General features: G+C 38.4%; 1 protein-coding gene across 1 annotated transcript in view; it reads right to left on the reverse strand.

The window, feature by feature from the left end:
• Positions 1–21,094, reverse strand: part of B3GLCT (beta 3-glucosyltransferase) — a 1,048,073-nt gene that overhangs the window by 829,416 nt on the left and 197,563 nt on the right. The window contains exon 2 of the mRNA XM_053708467.1: positions 4,806–4,861. Within this exon, the coding sequence (XP_053564442.1) occupies positions 4,806–4,861 (56 nt within the window). The remainder of the gene's footprint in view (positions 1–4,805; positions 4,862–21,094) is intronic.

Consider the following 21,094-nt stretch of genomic DNA (forward strand, 5'->3'; position numbering starts at 1 on the left):
ACGAACCGCCACTATAAGTATCTTGTGTACTTCAAACTGATATACTATAGTAGGGGGGTTCTGATCCTTTGTACCAAAAGGATATAGCAATACAGCTTGTCATAATAATTTGGGAGATTTAACTGTATTAATTTAAATACCCAGGTTCCTCTATCAGCTACGCTACTTTCTAACTAATGCTATATGTGACCAAATAGCGAAACAAGCTCAGAACGCAAGGTTAAGATGTAATACTCATTTAGGAGTGAAGTAACATATAGATATACAAAGCAACGTATTTAACATACAAGCTGATTGGGCACTGGGTTAATACTGATGCTGCTTACCCGGCAGTTGTAAACAGAACAAGACCATATATAAGAAATCTGATACTAAGAAGTAAAGTAATTGTTACTTGCAAACGGTGGTCTCTGTATACATAAAGTTCAAAAGAAAATCATACTCATACTCTAAATACTTTATAACAGCACCAAACTGCCTGGAATTGTTGCAATCCAGTTTGCATTGATACTTAAGCACCCCTGTATTATGTAAAGCACTTTACACCAGAGTATCCTGCTGACAATATTAGGTAATAACACCCAGTAATAAACCAGCAGATTACACATTGGATCTATATTTATGTTTAGCTTTTGATTGGGATACAATCAGTATAAATAAAGATATTCAATTGAAATAATTTCAATAAACCCACAGAGCTATACATTAGACTGTCTTCAAACCCATGAGAGAAATAACAGGCATTAGCCATTACCTAACAAGAACTCAGGCTTCCTCAATTACCCACATTCACTATTACACAGCATTGTACTACCAGAACAGTATTAAAGATATTAAAGATTCCATTACTCTTACAATTAGGGGAATAGTTCTGGACTCCACTTCAAAGGTGTATTAAATTCTATATCCTAGTGGGTTAACAGACAAGAGAGAGCCACACTATATAGTACAGTGGTACTACCCAAACCTTGGTTGGGATTATTGAAAATGTATATACACACACCAGGCGACCGATCCTATCCTATAGAGATTATAGAGTGGAATCTATACTATATATATTATACTATAACAATACATCATTACCAATACTCTCAATCCACAAGTGATAATCTGGTTTAGAAACACTAATAGTGTAAATACTTTTAAAGCCATCTAATAGTGGAAAGACACCCTAGGGTGTATTATACAGAATATCTTATAACCATTAATTATTATGTATTGACACTCAGATAGCCGGTGGGGGCACCTCCAACCCAGGTCCACAATAAGTGATTATTATCACTCACATCCATTTTCCAGAGGAAAGTGCAACAATAATAGGGGTAACCATACCTCGAATGTGATACTTGGCCCTAATAACGAGAGTGATACATTAGATGTATTTAGCACCCATATAATTTAGGGTATATCCTCTGGAGAACATACCGGGAATTTACAATAGATATAACTTGATCCCGGAGGAATAACCCTTCCTCTGGACCGCATTCCTTCAGTACCACACTGTCTGTGACCTTTTAATTTTTCATATGTATTTTAATATTTATATTAAAAGTTAAGTTTTGAAATCCGCCTTTTGTTGGGCTTCTTTACCTATGGTATTATTAGCAAGTATTTGACCCAATGCTGTTGAGTGCTATTCAAGTACATTCTTTCAATTGCGTTTAGCAATTGATATTTTCTAGTTAACTCATTATCGGATAACTGGGACATAATAGCTAAATCCGATATATATTTAGATGACTCCAGGTCAGGAGAGCTATGTTTAACCTTTCTCTTACGTTTGTTAGAGCGAGGTAATGCACTGAGGGTCAAAGACACCGCCATTGTAAATGCACTGCAAAGTCCGCAGGAAGAAGGCACCCTCCGGATGGAGGATTAGATGTGCTACGGGTAATTGCATGTGGAGTGGATAATGTAGCAAGGGTAGTAATCTGCCGAGTCCTGAGAGGTATATGGCTCAGAGGGACTAAGAGTCTTAGCAGGCTCCCTTTTTAGACTTTATAACGGTGTTAAGGCATATGGAACATAATTAAATGGGTGGGAAAACCACGGCCTCCTCACAATATAAACAGGTATGATTTCGTACAGAAGGAGTACCTTCTAACATGTCAGAGTCTTCCATAGCTCAGGTTATAACCATAGAAGGACACAAAAACGTTTTTTATTATAGAAAACTGCACCTTTATACTCCCAATGGCTGGGGGCACTCACCACCTCCTAGACCCAGACAGTTAACAGAGGAAACGCTCTCTTCAGGTTCAAGTCTCAGCTAGAATGGAGGAAATGAACATAGACCACACAGCAAGTAAAAGGAGCTGTGCAACACTTTCAAAAACGAAAGTGAAACCTGTTTGTTCCAGCCAAAAACACACAGTCTATCAGCCCAGGGGGAAAAAAAAAACACACAAAGCAGCATGTAAATAATTAATACACTGATTCAACTATTCAATAAACCCCCTTCGAGGATATTAACCCTGGATCCTATCAAGGTATAAAGGAGCCACACTGTGCCCCTGTTATAGCGTTTTATGTGTGTAACGGGGTTTGGCCTAGGCCCACAATTACCCCTGTGGGTCTTTACCCCAGCTACCTCCATGTGCTCTGCAGGCTGATCCTGAGTCTCCGCTACCTGGGAGTTGGGGTACATGACTGTGGCAGTGCCTCCACCTGACTGGGCATCCAGGGCAAGAATGGGTTTCCCAGACAGGAACATAATAAATAACTACAACACACACAGTAATAACAGTAAAACAGTATGAACATGTATTAAAGGATTATGGTTAATAAAAATAAGGCAAGAAATACAGTGGCTAACTAACACACCGACTCTCTCTAACCAGGCCCAGCACCCTCCCAAACCACCTGCGAACCCACCCTCAGGCTTCACCCTAATGGCTGATGGGTACCAGTTGGTGCACATAAATGTTGGGGCCCTTTAAGGTAATCCACATGCATTTAAACAGTTGCAGCTCATAGGAAACTGCAATCCACAGGAAGAGCTGTTTATAAGTTTATGTGATGGACAGAATGCCCTGTCAGTATGACAAGGAGAGAGGATACTTCTTACCACTGACAGGATTCTGCACAGGCTGAAAGAAAACTCCAAGGTCTGCCAGTCATTTACTTTGTCTGCATTCTTCTCCACAGCTCTCTAACAGGGACAGACTGCAGCTGGCAGCAAACACTAAATCAGCAGAGGAATGCTGTTACTTTACAAGATGAAGTCTGCAGCTCTCACACAGCCAGGCCTCACACACACCTTCACTGCTCTGACATGTCTGCTTCCTCCTGTGTCTTACACTCTTCTTTCAGTTTCACTTGATCACATGACCAACCAGTCTAATAGTTGCCTAGGCAACTTCTCCTGCAGAATGTATACAGGTGCAAATGTTCAACAGGAAGGGCTACATGTGTAAAAATTGAAACCAGGATCCATGCTGTGTAACAGAACACAGAATCTCAAGTGTGACAGTCTTATAGCAGCGCTCCTGACATTGACTTGAGTGAGAGAAAGCAGGCAGTAAAAGTCGTCAACACTGATTGCTTAGGAGCTGTTAGCAGTAGTCTGGATGGTTTCGCAGAAAAACTTTCCCTGCATCTCCAGACTAACTTTCATCAATACTCTCACTGAGAGGTTGACATGACTACTTAAAACTCCAGTCCTATCTTGGAGGGCAGATACCCTTTTTCAGGACTCTTCGAATCTTCTGCGAGCTTCTCCGCCACCTCCTAACGTGACGAAAGGCAAACAATAACTGGGGTAATGAGGAAGTGGGAGGGATATTTAAGCCTTTGGCTGGGGTGTTGTATTTCCCAACAGTAAGGAATGAAGCAGTGGACTCTCCCTATCTTAGGAAGGAAAGAATGCTTAGATATCAAATGGGCTTTGGAAACTTTTAAATATTACCTGCTTGGGAGAAAGTTTAAACTAATTACTGACCATGCTCCGTTAACATGGATGAGACAAAATAAGGAGAAAAAAATCCAGAGTGACCAGGTGGTACCTTAGTCTGCAACCTTTTAATTATACCATAGAGCATAGGGCTGGTAAAGATCAAGGTAACGCAGATGGTCTTTCTCAAGTTCATTGTTTGTGGTCTGAGGCTGCTAACCCCAATAGGTCTGAGCTGGAGAGGAGGATGTGTGACAGAGAACAGGGAATTGTGAGTGACCAGGTTTATATTTCTCCTACTATGTTGAAATGTGCATTCAGTTTTTAAACCCCAGGGAAATATATTATATAAAATGTGGCTAGGAATTAAGCTGCTGTGTTTTTGGGTCCCTGGGGTGGAACGCTGGAGAGAGGTCGGGCCAGTGTTCCATTCCTCAGGTTGCACATAGCGGAGAATGAGCAATCAGGAAGGAATTTTTCCTCACCTGTGTTTAATCAAAGGAGGGTAATTTATTCTCCAGCTGCTAAGTGGAGAGGGAGAGAGAGTTTCCAGAGTGTTTCAGACTTGGAGAGACACACTTTGCAGCTGAGCTGAGGAAAAGTGAGTTAGCTAAAAACAGCATGTTTTGTTTAGTATAACTTGATTCAGTAAGGGATATAAACTTATGTTAGTAAGAGCTCAAAATGAGCTAGGCTTTTGTTTATAGAAAGTGCTATAAACGCACATTTCTGTTATCTGCACGTGCACATCAAGGCTGTGTCGTTTATAGCCTAGAGGACCGTGCCTGAATAAATGTTATATGTAAGCTATAACCTGACTTGCTCTTTTTAATGAAAGGTTATGGTTGTGTCTAAGTATTTTTTTTTTTTTTTTTAACAATACAACGGTACATTATTAGTTTGATTTGCTTACCTGAGATGATGTCATTTCTTCTTTAGACGCATGTGCAGATGCAATGGTAACGACATCTAAAATAAATAAGATACTTAGAATTACTCAGTTATATTTAAATAAGTGCAAAGATTCCATGAAGTCAGGAGCACACTGCTTTAAAGATAAAAATCCATATAAAAACATTTAGATTTTGACATATTAATTAAAAACAAGATTCCAGGATCTATTAAAAGTTAACCTCAAAATATAAATACACTGGACAGAAAGGTTTTGAAAATGGATCTTGCACTGAAATTCAGCTCTTACTGTCAGGATCAATAGTGACTCCATAACATGCAGCAGATAATCTACACTGTGATCTGACAACAGGATTCATTTTCAAACACAGCCAATGTAATTCATTCTTTAGATATCCTTTGTTGAAGAAATAGCAATGCACATGGGTGAGCCAGTCACACGAGGCATCTATGTGCAGTCACCAATCAGCAGCTGCTGAGCCTATTTAGATATGCTTTTCAACAAAGGATATCAAGAGAATGAAGCAAATTAGATAATAGAAGTAAACTGGAAAGTTGTTTAAAGTTGCATGCTCTACCTGAATCATGAATTTAAAAAAAAAAAAAAGATGCTTACCTGATAATTTAATTTCCATCTATGGGAGGAGAGTCCACGGCTTCATTCATTACTTGTGGGAATTAAGAACCTGGCCACCAGGAGGAGGCAAAGACACCCCAGCCAAAGGATTAAATACCTCCCCCACTCCCCTCATCCCCCAGTCATTCTGCCAATGGAACAAGGAACAGTAGGAAAAATATCAGGGTATAAATGGTGCCAGAAGAACAAAAATAAATTTAGGTCCGCCCACCGAAGAAACTGGCGGGAGCCATGGACTCTCCTCCCACAGATGGAAATGAAATTATCAGGTAAGCATAATTTATGTTTTCCAGCTTAATGGGAGGAGAGTCCACGGCTTCATTCATTAATTGTGAAAAACAAATACTCAAGCTCTAGAGGACACTGAATAAAAAAAAAGAAATGGGAAGGCAAAAGGAGGCGGACACTAATCTGAGGGCACCACAACCTGTGAAAACCTGTCTCCAAAAAACTGCTTCCGCCGAAGCAAAGACATCAAATTTGTAAAAATGTAGCAAAAGTATGTAAGGAGGACCAAGTAGCCGCCTTACAAATCTGCTCCATAGAGGCCTCATTCTTAAAAGTCCATGAAGAGGCCACAGCCCTAGTTGAGAGAGCCGTAATCCTCTGAGGAGGCTTATGTCCCGCTGTCTCATAGACCAAGCAAATAATGCTCCTCAACCAAAAAGATAGGGAAGTGAAAGAGGCCCTCTGCCCCCTGCGCTTTCCTGAAAACACAACAAATAAAGACGAAGTCTGTCGGATTTGTTGTAGGATTTTTTTTATAACTGAAATCCCAATCCAATCAAATGGGTTAAAGGGACAGTCTACACCAGAATTTTTATTGTTTTAAAAGATAGATAATCCCTTTATTACCCATTTCCCAGTTTTGCATAACCAACACAGTTATAATAATATACTTTTAACCTCTGTGATTATCTTGTATCTAAGCCTCTGCAAACTGCCCCTTTTTTCAGTTCTTTTGACAGACTTGCAGTCTAGCCAATCAGTGCCTGCTCCCAGATAACTTCTCGTGCACGAGCACAGTGTTATCTATATGAAATACGTGAACTAACACCCTCTAGTGGTGAAAAACTGTTAAAATGCAATCTGAAAGAGGTGGGCTTCAAGGTCTAAGAAATTAGCATATGAACCTCCTAGGTTAAGCTTTCAACTAAGAATACCAAGAGAACAAAGCAAAATTGGTGATAAAAGTAAATTGGAAAATTGTTTAAAATTACATGCTCTATCTGAATCATGAAAGTTTATTTTGGCCTAGACTGTCCCTTTAAGTTTGCAGAGAGAGCAGAAATATTATATTATCTCTCACTGAATATACATACACCAGTACTTAATTTTTTTTTAGTAAGTCTCTCTCTCTATCATCCCCCACTGGGGTGTGTGATATATTCTGCACATTCTTGTTTAAATAGCTTTTCTATAGCCAATACTGCAATACTGACATTTGGATCATTGGGAGCACATTAAAGGAGAGACAAAAAAAATTACAGTACACTGCCCTTTAAAGTGTTTAAGAAAACTGCACCGCTATATATAATATAATAATCTCTCTATAATATTATGAGGCAGCACAAACACACCAGAGACTTATTCAATCAAAACTGCTGTTCATTAATCAGCTTATAAGAACCTGTGATACAGTGACATACTGTACTTAAATCTACAATATGGGTTTATATAGGAGAAAAAAGGACAAAACTTACCTATTATCGTCTCCAAAATATTAGATGGCAATTTAGATGGAAATTACAAGAAAATATTTATAGATCAGATTTCCAGAATATTCAATTTATTTTGAAGTCATAAATAATTTGAAAGTTATTGTGGGAACATGACGATAGCCCAAAAAACCTCACTCTAATTCCAACTTGCAGCACTGACACTGCCATTAATAAAGTGACTCATAATTACTAAGGGGCACGCAGCAATTCGCTGCATCTGGCCGAATTCATGTGATCGTACCAGTGGATACCGAGGGACAAGGAAAGGCAAAATTAAAAAACATTCATGATTTAGAAAGAGCAAGTAATTTAAAATTATAAACTTATATTATCAAATGGTATACAACATTGTTAAAACACTAGTGCAAAAAAGAAAATTTATGCTAACCTGATAAATTTGTTTCTATTTAGACACGATGAGTCCACGGATTTCATCCTTGTGGGATATTCACCTCCTGGTCAGCAGGAGGAGGCAAAGAGCACCACAGAAGAGCTACTATATATAGCTCCTCCCTTCCCTTCCACTCCAGTCATTCGACCGAAGTTAGGAAGAGAAAGGAAAAGCCAAGGTGCAGAGGTGTCCGAAGTTTACAAAAATTAATAACCTGTCTCAGAGAACAGGGCGGGCCATGGACTCATTGTGTCTAAAAAGAAACAAATTTATCAGGTAAGCATAAATTTTCTTTTCTTTTTAAAGACACGATGAGTCCACGGATTTCATCCTTACTTGTGGGATACAATACCAAAGCTAGAGTACACGTATGATAAGGGAGGGACAAGACAGGGAACCTAAACGGAAGGCACCGCTGCTTGAAGAACCTTTCTCCCAAAAACAGCCTCAGCCGAGAAAAAAGTATCGAAATTAGAAAAAGTGTGAAAAGAGGACCAAGTTGCAGCCTTGCAAATGTGTTCTACAGAAGCTCCATTTTTGAATGCCCATGAGGAAGCAACATCCCAAGTGGAATGAGCCGTAACTCTTTCAGGAGGCTGCTGTCCAGCAGTCTCATATGCAAAACGGATGACACTCTTCAGACAAAAAGAAAGCGAGGTAGCCGTAGCTTTCTGATCCTTAGGTTTTCCAGAGAAAATGACAAACAAAGAAGACGACTGACAAAACTCCTTAGTCGCTTGTAAATAAAATTTCAAAGCACGGCCCACGTCCAAATAGTGCAAAAGACGTTCCTTTTGAGAAGAAGGATTAGGACACAGGGAAGAAAGAACAATCTCTTGAATAATGTTCCTGCTTGAAACAACCTTAGGAAGGAACCCTAGGTTAGAATGTAAAACTGCCTTATCTGAATGAACAATAATATAAGGAGAAATGTATTGTAATGCCGAAAGCTCAGACACTCTTCGAGCTGAAGAAATGGCAACAAGAAATAAAACTTTCCAAGATAAAAACTTAATATCTAAGGAATACATAAGCTCAAACAGAACCACTTGAACTTTGAGAACTAAATTCAGATTCCATGGAGGGGTAATTGGTTCAAACACAGGCCTGATTCTAACCAAAGCCTGACAAAAGGATTGAACATCTGGGACATCCGCCAGACGTTTGTGTAACAAAATCGATAAGGCAGAGATCTGACCCTTTAGGGAACTTACCGATAAACCCTTCTCCAATCCTTCTTGGAGAAAGGACAAAATTCTGGGAATCCTAACTCTACTCCATGAGTAGCCCTTGGATTCACACCAATAAAGATATTTACGCCATATCTTATGGTAAATCCTTCTAGTCACAGGTTTACGAGCCTGGATCATGGTCTCTATAACCAAATCAGAAAACCCATGCTTGGATAGGATTAAGCGTTCAATCTCCAAGCAGTCAGCTTCAGAGGAACTAGATTTGGTTAAAGAGTGGGCCCTTGAATGAGAAGGTCCTTCCTCAACGGAAGTCTCCAAGGTGGCAGGGATGACATGTCCACCAGATCTGCATACCAAATCCTGCGAGGCCAGGCAGCAGTAATAAGGATCACTGATGCCCTCTCCTGTTTGATTCTGGCAATGACTTGAGGAAGAAGCGCAAACGGAGGAAAAAGGTATGCAAGATTGAAGAACCAAGGAACCGCCAGAGCATCTATCAGTTCTGCCTGGGGATCCCTGGACCTCGACCCGTATCTCAGGAGCTTGGCATTCTGAGGAGATGCCATGAGATCAAACTCCGGCCGACCCCATTTGAGAATAAGGTTGGAAAACACTTCCGGATGGAGTTCCCACTCTTCTGGATGAAAAGTCTGTCTGCTCAGAAAGTCTGCCTCCCAGTTGTCCACCCCTGGGATATGGATCACTGACAGATGACAAGAATGAGCCTCCGCCCACCGGATTATCTTGGCTACCTCGGTCATCACTAAGGAACTCCTCGTTCCTCCTTGATGATTGATGTAAGCCACTGTCGTTATGTTGTCCGTCTGGAATCTGATGAACTGGGCCAAAGCCAATTGAGGCTAGGCCAGAAGAGCATTGAAGATCGCTCTCAGTTCCAGGATGTTTATAGGAAGAACAGATTCCGCCGGAGTCCACACTCCCTGAGCCTTCAGAGGTCCCCAGACAGCTCCCCACCCTAGAAGGCTGGCATCTGTTGTCACAATCACCCAAGATGGTCTGCGAAAGCATGTTCCCTGGGATAGATGTTCCAAGGACAAGCACCATTGAAGTGAATTCCTTGTCTCCTGCTCCAGGGTTATTTTAGGAGACAAGTCTGCATAATCTCCATACCACAGCCTGAGCATGATTAACTGCAAAGGTCTGAGATGGAACCGAACAAACTGAATGATGTCCAATGCCGCCACCATCAGCCGATTACCTCCATGCACTCAACCACTGAAGGCCGAGGAGTGGACTGAAGGACTATACAAGTATCGATAATCTTTAAATTACTGACTTTTGTCAGAAAAATCTTCATTGATATGGAAACTATTATGGTTCCCAAACTGGAACAAGCACTCCCAGGTCTGAGAGGTCTCCTACACAGTGCAAGAATGCCTCTCCCTTTGTCTGATCTACAGATAATATTGAAAACAGAAAAACCTGCCTCTGGGAGGAAGCTTTTGATCTCAAACCCAAGCCTGAGCGAAGACGGAAAATCTGCCCCTTAAAAGATCCGATCCCGGATTGGGCCATGTCCTTCATGCTGTCTTTGATTCAAGAGCAGGCTACGATTTTTTTTTATTTTTTTTTAAATCTTTAAATTTTCAAAAGAGATTACTTCCATCAAGTCAGGTCCCAACAGGGTCCTCTTCTTGTAAGGAATCACTAAAAGCTTAAACTTAGAGCATATATCCGTAGAACAAGGCTCTAACCATAAAGCTCTGTGAGCTGGAACAGAGCAACCTATTTCGATAAGTTGAAGGAAAGAATTTGAGGGAAAGAAATTAGCTAATTTGAAATCTTTTATCCTGTCCCGGAGTTTATCCAGGGAAATTTCTGACTTAGTAGAATCAGACAACGCATCAAATCAATCTGCCGTCGCACTAGTGACGGTAGTCAAGTACACACCTGGTTGCCATTGAAAGCCCTTGTGTACATCCCATCTGTAATTTATGTCCAGCAAACCTCTAAAGGTATAGTAGTTCACTTAGCTAAGCCGAAACAACACCGTCTCCCAGTAGGAAATGTTTGTCCAGCCACCTTAGCTGAGTCGGTTATGGGAAACAGTTTTGTATATATAGGGAAGGTGTCCATTCTTATAATTCACTGGACGCACTAGTATAGATTACACCGGAAATTTCTTTACTGGACGTACTATGTTGGAATCACCCAGGATAGATAAAAACTCCTAAATTAACAATTCCATCTGAGTCTGAGAATTCTCTCTCAGATAATCCCAAAGTATATTTCTCCTTCAGTAACATGGAGGAACCATTAGGAATAGCAACTACTGAAATAATTCCTCTAGTAATGTTTTCTTCCGTCATGGGAAAAACATATAATGCATCATAACTCCAAGTGGAGTGAAAAAGGAAGCGCAGGGCACTGCATGTGGGCCATAAAATTTTGTGGGACACTATAGGAGAAATTTGAGGCATAATTTGACCAATGTCAACAGACTCCTAAACAGCAATTACTTTACTTTTGTTAATAAAATTTACACATAAAAAAATGTACTGTCTCTTTTATCTTAAAGGTAACTCTATTGTTGTGTGCTTTTGTTCCATCTTAAGTCACAAAAGATGAATTTACACAAATAAACAGCTGTCATTTCTTTATAAAAATTAACACCCACAAACTTTTACTGACTCTTTAACTGTTAAACTGAGACTGTTTACTTTTCTGTGCAGAAGCAAATTATATTCGCCTGCAAATATTGCATAACGTATTTACCCTTCAGAAAATTAAACGCATAAAAAGTGTTACTGTCTCCCTAATATTAAACAGTAACTAGTTATTTTTCTGAGTAGAAAAAAACTTAGATTAACAAAAAGTTTATTTCAAGAACAGATATATGTAACTTTATTTTATGTATGCTCTAGTTCCACCCTGAAGCACAGGGATGAAATAAGCAAACAAACAGTTGAAATTCCTTAATAAAGGTAACACCTAAAAAACGTTACTGTCACTTTAGTTCTTAAAAAGTAACTTTACGTTATGGGTGCTCTAGTTCCATCCAAAAACACAGGGATGAAATAAGCAAACAGTTGAAACTTCTTTAATAAAGGTAACACCTAAAAAGCGTTACTTAAAACTTAAAAGGAAACCTTAGTACTGTATGTATGTATATATATATATATATATATATATATGCTCTTGTTACATCCTAAAACACAGGAATGAAATTAGCAAATAAACAGTTGAAATTTCTTTAATAAAGGTAACACCTAAAAAGCGTTACTGTCACTTTAATGCTTAAAAGGAAACCTTAGTGTGTGTATATATATATATATATATATATATATATATAAATAAATAAATATATATATATATATACATATATATACGTTGATTGGAGTAGCCGTGTTAGTCCAGAGATTTAGAAACAAGAGTATTGCATTGAGCAATGATACTTTTTTATTGGACTAACTATACATTTATAAGTTGACAAGCTTTCGGAAGAGATCCTTCCTTTATCAAGTCTGGAGCAATACTGACCAATTCAATGGAATTTACAGATTATATCTTAAAACACAGAATAGCTAAGAAGACAGTGCAGGGAGAGGAGGAGGTGTCGTAAAAATCATGAGGGGGGCTTAGGTAACAGGCAGACAGTGTCCAGTGTAGGAGAACAGACAGGGGGAATATATAGCTTTACATGGAGCATATACTGACAAAGTTATATATCAACATTGAATCAATATCTATAAAGATGAGAAAAAGTATATACAGGGGGAATACAAAGTTAAAAAAAGACAAAAGTGTGGACATAGGCTTACCTGTGTGCCTATGTATAAAGAATGCGGAATATACAATGTAATTGACTAAATGAAAGTACATTACAAAAATTTTTGATAATGTGTTAAGAATCCAGAGTCCACATTTAGTCCAGAATTAAACAGGTTGAAGTGCATTATCATTTTCATTTCAAAGGTTTTTCTTTCCATGGATGGTTTTTCTTTTCTTTGGATGGAGTGGTCAGGTTGGGTGAAATGGTGACCAACAGGGGTGCAGTATTTTGTTTCACAGTGGTTTTTGATTGAGTGTCTGTGTAAGTTCATCCGAAGGTGCAGTTTTTGGCTTGTTTCTCCAATATAGCATCCCACTTCACATGCAGTGCAATGTATCATGTATACCACATTTGCAGATATACATGAATATGCCCCTTTAATGTTATAAGATTTATTATTGTGATTTGCTGTGCTGCTTTCACAAACGTGTTGACACAGTTTACAGAGAGCTTTATAGCAGCACTTGGTTCCATTCTGAGTGTTCTTTTTCTCAAGGGGTAGCTTCCTATGTACTAGTTTCTGCTTTAGGTTAGGTGGTTGTCTGTATGCCAGGATTGGGGGTTTTGGAAAGATTTTTTTGAGTGTGGGATCCCCTGTTGGTCACCATTTCACCCAACCTGACCACTCCATCCAAAACCTCAAAATCAAAATTCTCAGAGGCAACTTCAAAAACACCATGGAAAGAAAAACCTTTGAAATGAAAATGATAATGCACTTCAACCTGTTTAATTCTGGACTAAATGTGGACTCTGGATTCTTAACACATTATCAAAATTTTTTGTAATGTACTTTCATTTAGTCAATTACATTGTATATTCCATATTCTTTATACATAGGCACACAGGTAAGCCTATGTCCACACTTTTGTCTTTTTTTAACTTTGTATTCCCCCTGTATATACAATTTCACATCTTTATAGATATTGATTCAATGTTGATATATAACTTTATGTCAGTATATGCTCCATGTAAAGCTATATATTTCCCCTGTCTGTTCTCCTACACTGGACACTGTCTGCCTGTTACCTAAGCCCCCCTCATGATTTTTACGACACCTCCTCCTCTCCCTGCACTTCTGTCTTCTTAGCTTCTTAGTGTTTTAAGATACAATCTGTAAATTCCATTGAATTGGTCAGTATTGCTTCTGACTTGATAAAGGAAGGAACTCTTCCGAAAGCTTGTCAACTTATAAATGTATAGTTAGTCCAATAAAAAAAGTATCATTGCTCAATGCAATACTCAATTGTTATTTTGATATCTAAATCTCTGGACTAACACGGCTACTCCAATCAACGTGACTATGGAAGATACTGAATATAGCCATAATAAGAAGCAAATCATGAAACTGATCACAAAAGAAACACAGATCAACAGTGATATATACTTCCTACCATCCTGCAAAAAAATGAATCTCATTCCAAATGGACTGAAAATTAAGAATCCACTTGCAACCACTCATAACTGTGAGTATGCTGAAAAACTTTGCAGACGTACCAGTGAGAAACTGAGAAATAACCTAATTCATCAACTATACAGCAAAAAGCAAATAATAAAAGACCAAAAGCAGCTCCTACTACAAAAACTACAAGAAAATAATGGGTACAATGAAGAAATTAAAAAAGAAATGCAACACTTCCACAAAGCACAACAACAAAATTTTATCAAGAACAAAAAGAAGAAACTTACATGCCTGTCACAAAACAGAATAAAACACCAAATGCAAGATAACAGAGCTCCAGGTGACAGACCAACTACAACTTCAACAACAAATGACCAAACTTCCACAGACAATAACAGCACCTCATTCAAAACACAAACTGTCAGCAACCAAGAAAACCACACAGAAAACTCAGGGATTGTGAACCTTTCAAACTACCACCTGTCAGGGCCAGAGATATCAGTACTGTGTAAAGGATTATCATTCTGTCCAAGTACAAATCTAGACAAAATCCAACTGTACTCAGACTTAGAAGAATTCTTCAGGAGATTGCGGCTAAAAGAATTCTTCTATGACAAAGAAAATACCAGCACTATGAAGGACTACAATGGAAAGAAAAAGAACACAATCTTCACACCTGCACCAGGACGCAACACAAAATTGGACAGCTATATTGAAAGCTTCCGCTTGAGAACTGCATCTCTGCTCAACACGCAGCAGAAAAAAGTAATGTATAACCTCTCACACTTAGAAAAAAACGCTATAAAAAACTTAAGAAATAATGAAAATATCACCATTAAGCCTGCGGACAAGGGAGGAGCAGTGGTGATCATGAATACACAGGACTACATCACAGAGGGAAATAGACAATTATCAGATCAAACTTATTACAAAAAACTGGAAAAGGACCCCACCCAGGAATACACTTTGCAACTTAGAAAACTAATTAAAACATTCCCTAAACACACGCAACATAAAATGGACAAACTGGTGCCCTATAACCCTAGCATAGGGACATTCTACATGCTCCCAAAAATCCACAAACCAGGGAACCCAGGAAGACCAATAATAACAGGCATGGACACTCTGACTGAGCAACTATCGGGCCTAGTGGAGAATATTCTTAAGCCCTTAGTTATTAACACCACTAGCTTTATAAAAGACACCACTGATTTTCTTAACAAAATCAGCCAGATAACAGAATTGCCAGAGGATACTTTACTTGTGACAATGGATGTGGAATCCCTGTACAGCAATATTCCACATAAAGATGGTATTGATGCCTGCTTAAACTTTCTTTCCTCCAACAGCCCTAACCAGACATATAGTGCTTCTACAGTCAGTAAACTTACAGAATTTATACTTACTCACAATTATTTCATCTTCAACCACTCCATCTACTTACAAACCATGGGAACAGCCATGGCCACCAAAATGGCACCACAGTACGCAAACCTCTTCATGGCTGACTTAGAGCAGAGATTCCTAGCCACTCACCCTCACAAACCCTTCAAATACTTTCGCTACATCGATGATATTTTCATCATATGGACAGAAGGAGAAAAAAACCTTGAACATTTTCATAAATCATTTAATCTATTTCATGCTTCAATCAAGCTTAAAATGAACTTTTCTAGAGACTGTGTCAGCTTCCTGGATACAACAATATCCATCACAAATGGAAAACTGCACTCATCTGTATACAAGAAACCAACAGATAGATGCAGCTACCTCCACAGCTCCAGCTCCCACCCCAATCACATTAAAAAATCCATAATCTACAGTCAGGCTACAAGATACCACAGAATTTGCTCAGATACCAAGGACCGTGACAAACACCTCATCACACTGTCCCAATCATTCAGAGAAAAAGGTTACAAAACAAGGATTATAAATAAAAAAATTAACTCTGCCCTCAATACTCCACGTGAACACTTACTACAATACAGGGAGAAGAAAAACATATCACGTATCCCACTAGTAGTCAAATACAACCCTGCTGTGGAAGGGATACGAAAAATCATAAAAGACTTACAGCCACTACTCTTAGAGGATCCCACACTCAAAAAAATCTTTCCAAAACCCCCAATCCTGGCATACAGACAACCACCTAACCTAAAGCAGAAACTAGTACATAGGAAGCTACCCCTTGAGAAAAAGAACACTCAGAATGGAACCAAGTGCTGCTATAAAGCTCTCTGCAAACTGTGTCAACACGTTTGTGAAAGCAGCACAGCAAATCACAATAATAAATCTTATAACATTAAAGGGGCATATTCATGTATATCTGCAAATGTGGTATACATGATACATTGCACTGCATGTGAAGTGGGATGCTATATTGGAGAAACAAGCCAAAAACTGCACCTTCGGATGAACTTACACAGACACTCAATCAAAAACCACTGTGAAACAAAATACTGCACCCCTGTTGGTCACCATTTCACCCAACCTGACCACTCCATCCAAAACCTCAAAATCAAAATTCTCAGAGGCAACTTCAAAAACACCATGGAAAGAAAAACCTTTGAAATGAAAATGATAATGCACTTCAACCTGTTTAATTCTGGACTAAATGTGGACTCTGGATTCTTAACACATTATCAACATTTTTTGTAATATACTTTCATTTAGTCAATTACATTGTATATTCCACATTCTTTATACATAGGCACACAGGTAAGCCTATGTCCACACTTTTGTCTTTTTTTAACTTTGTATTCCCCCTGTATATACAATTTTACATCTTTATAGATATTGATTCAATGTTGATATATAACTTTATGTCAGTATATGCTCCATGTAAAGCTATATATTTCCCCTGTCTGTTCTCCTACACTGGACACTGTCTGCCTGTTACCTAAGCTCCCCTCATGATTTTTACGACACCTCCTCCTCTCCCTGCACTTTCTGTCTTCTTAGCTATTCTGTGTTTTAAGATACAATCTGTAAATTCCATTGAATTGGTCAGTATTGCTTCTGACTTGATAAAGGAAGGAACTCTTCCGAAAGCTTGTCAACTTATAAATGTATAGTTAGTCCAATAAAAAAAGCTCAATGCAATACTCTTGTTATTTTGAGATATATATAGATATATATATATATATATATATATATATATATATATATATAGATATATATATATATAGATATATATATATATAGATAGATATATATATATATATATATATATATATATATATATATATATATATATATATATACCCCCTTGTTACATCCTAAAACACAGGGATGAAATTAGCAAATAAACAGTTGAAATTCCTTTAATAAAGCGTTAGTGTCACTTTAATACTTAAAAGGAAACCTTAGTGTATATATATATATATATATATATATATATATATATATATATATATATATATATACCCCCTTGTTACATCCTCAAACACAGGGATGAAATTAGCAAATAAACAGTTGAAATTTCTTTACTAAAGGTAACACCTAAAAAGCATTACTGTCACTTTAATACTTAAAAGGAAACCTTAGTGTATATATATAAGGCGATGAAGACTAAAACAAAGTGCCCAACTTTCTTCTGACACTCTTTCTTACCCCCAGAATAAAGTTAGCACTTACCTCATCTCCTGCCAGACAGTAAGGCAGTCTCCAGGTTTGTGAGGTCATCTCCCTCACATGGACCTGTAATTTAAAAAGAAAGTCCTGAGTAAATACCCTCAGATTTTCTTGGTAAGGGCATCAAACAGTACATGGGAGGCGCAGTGAGAATTATGTCCCACAAGTTCCCATTGCTTTAAAGCCACCAAAAGCTCTACTGTATGCACTAACGCAGGCAAAGAGAATGACTGGAGTGGGAGGGAAGGGAGGAGCTATATATAGCAGCTCTGCAGTGGTGCTCTTTGCCTCCTCCTGCTGACCAGAAGGTGAATATCCCACAAGTAAGGATGAAATCCGTGGACTCATTGCGTCTTTAAAAAGAAAAGACATGCACACACCTGAACCTACTTGGGTATGCTCTATAACAAAGGACACAAAAAGGAACAGATTAACTTTTTCAAAAGTACATTTTTTTATTGCACGCTCTATCTAATTCATGAAAGTTTATTATGGCTTTAATTTCCCTTTAAAAGGGACACTACGTACTAAATACATTTCATGCACCTCTCTAGAACTATGGGTGTGCCATTTTGGAACCTAGGTTACACTGAAGGTATTTGAAGGAGAGTTGCTGTATAACTGCAAACAAATCAGCACTGGAATGTAGTGAAAGCACCCATGACAAGAGTTAGGTGGGCAATAACCTCAATATTATGCTAATAAAATGTACTTAGAATTTAAAGGGACAGTCTACTCCAGAATTGTATTGTTATAAAATATAGATAATTCCTTTATTACCCATTACCCAGTTTTGCGTAACAGACACTGTTATATTCATATACTTTTTACCTCTGATTACGTTGTATCTAAGCTCTGCAGGCTGCCCCCTTATTTCAGTTCTTCTGACAGACTTGTATTTTAGCAATCAGGGCTGAATCCTAGGTAACTCCAGGGGATTGAGTACAATGTTATCTACATGGCACATATGAACCAGTGCTGTCTAGCTGTGAAAAACTGTCAAAATGCACTGAAAAAAAGAGGCGCTTGTCAAGGCCTTCAAACATTATCATATGAGCCTACCTAGGTATAGCTTTCAACAAAGAATAACAAGAGAACAAAGCAAATGTGATGATAAAAACAAACTGGAAGGTTGTTTAAAATTGCATGAAAGTATCATTTTGACTAGACTGTCCCTTTACTACCCCTTTGCTGAAGTTGCTTAAAGCATTTAAGTTCAGTGATTTAAACAAAAAAAAAACACATCGAAAACATACCCTGTTTTATTTTTTAGCAGAAGATCAAGTACTTTTACAAAATAAAACTTTAGACAGCCAAAATGCCTTCTATAGCTTACAACCTCACAATCCATTCTGTGGCATAAAACCTCAGAATGAATAATTATTCCTAAATATTTAAATCACTCAATTTATAAATCCACTGTGACAGACTCCGGCTACCCCGACTGGGTAGCTCCACCAAAAGGGTCCTTCCTGTACCTGGAACCTGTAGCTGTAGAGAAAGTGATTTTAGCAAGAGCCCACCCTAATAACCAGACAAGACAAGTATTAAAGGGACAGTCTAGGCCAAAATAAACTTTCATGATTCAGATAGGGCATGTCATTTTAAACAATTTTTCTAAATTTTTTATCACCAATTTTGCTTTGTTCTCTTGGTATTCTTAGTTGAAAGCTTAGCCTAGGAGGTTCATATGCTAATTTCTTAGACCTTGAAGGCCACCTCTTTTCAGAATGCATTTAACAGTTTTTCACCACTAGAGGGTGTTAGTTCACGTATTTCATATAGATAAAACTGTGCTCGTGCACGTGAAGTTATCTGGGAGCAGGCACTGATTGGCTAAACTGCAAGTCTGTCAAAAGAACTGAAATAAAGAGGCAGTTTGCAGAGGCTTAGATACAAGATAATCACTGAGGTTAAAAGTATATTAATATAACTGCATTGGTTATGCAAAACTGGGGAATGGGTAATAAAAGGGATTATCTATCTTTTAAAACAATAAAAATTCTGGTGTAGACTGTCCCTTTAAGACGAAACAAACAGACTTTATTGGGAAAACCACACAGCTTAGATACATATTCTCATCTTGATAAGAGCCTTATCTGATCCCGCTATTCCCGCCCCTCCAGACAGTCTGGCGCTTCCATAGGAGCCATAGTCACATAGAGATCCCCACAGTATCTAGGTTGCTGTTTTGGGGTGATCCCGGGGAGCGGTGGTTCTTCCACGGTGTCGTTGGAAAGCTCCTGGTCCCCAGATGTCACAGTCCAAAAAGCAACATGATCAGTTATTGGGGAACGGAGAAACAGCCTGGCAAAGGTACTCCAGAACAGCCTACGATGGAGGGGTGTCCAAACCCCCCAGTTCCCGAGTGAGCTCCCACTCAGCACTCATCCCAACCCCTGTCTATTAAAAGCCTAGGAAATCCCCAGAAGAGCGGAGCTCTGGGGCAAAGTCCTCTGAAGCGACCTAGGGTAAAGTTCAGCGGGGAATGCTAGCAAGCCTAGCCACGAGTAGTTCCATAAGCCCAGCAAGGCATGAAGGGGCCAAGCGACAGAGATCAGCTCTTTCCGTGACAATGTGCATTTAGGGTAACAATACAAGGGAAGCTGATGGGGGCACGATAATCTACAATATCGGGGAGGAGGTAGCCTTGGCAGCCTGGTATCCGTGACATCCACATTTAGTAGCAACAACTCACATTCCCAAAACACAGAAATTTAGAAGCATACACCTTTATTATAGTGATGCACCAAAATGGAAATTCTGGACCAAAACCGAAAAATCCAGGATGCACTTGACAGAAAACCGAAACCAAATTTATTTTTTTTTTCTTCAAATTGCATAATTAGAATATTTAATGAATACATCCAATTGAAAAACTGCAAACCAATAAAATGACCACACTTTTATTTTAAGGAACACATTAAAATTGGACAAAAAATATCTTAAAACAATATGCTACACCATTTTACCAAGACAAAGAAAACAGGCAACAAAAAAGAAAAAAAAAAAAAAAAGTATAAATGCCATTTTCGGCCAAAATGTTTATGCAACCAAAACTTCAGTGCATCCCTATTTAAAACAATATTAAATATTAATATACTGTTTTATGCTTTATTTAGTTCTGTGTAACAAAATCAGATTTAACAGGTTTTTTTTACCAATTAACCAAATAAAGTCTAGTCCGAGAAAACTATTATTAAATGCAACACAGTAAGTCAAATAATGAACTTAAACATCAGCTCTAGGCTAGCATCAAATTTGAAATATGCTACAGAATAAATTTACAAAAAATAAAAGGCAAAATGAAGACCGGAATAACCAAAAATGCCATTTTCGGCAGAAATTTTGTGCATCCCTACTTTATTTTTTAACCCCTTAACGACCAGCGCCGTTACCCTGTGCGAAGCAGGTCGTTATGCCCTTAAGGACATATACCCTGTATGTCGCTGCAGTCCTGGGCTTCTCTCTGCCGCGATCTTGCTCAAAAACAAAAATTATGACTTGCCAGATAATTTCCTTT

This window comes from Bombina bombina, chromosome 3, assembly GCF_027579735.1.
Source record: "Bombina bombina isolate aBomBom1 chromosome 3, aBomBom1.pri, whole genome shotgun sequence".
Classification (NCBI taxonomy): Eukaryota; Metazoa; Chordata; class Amphibia; order Anura; family Bombinatoridae; genus Bombina; species Bombina bombina.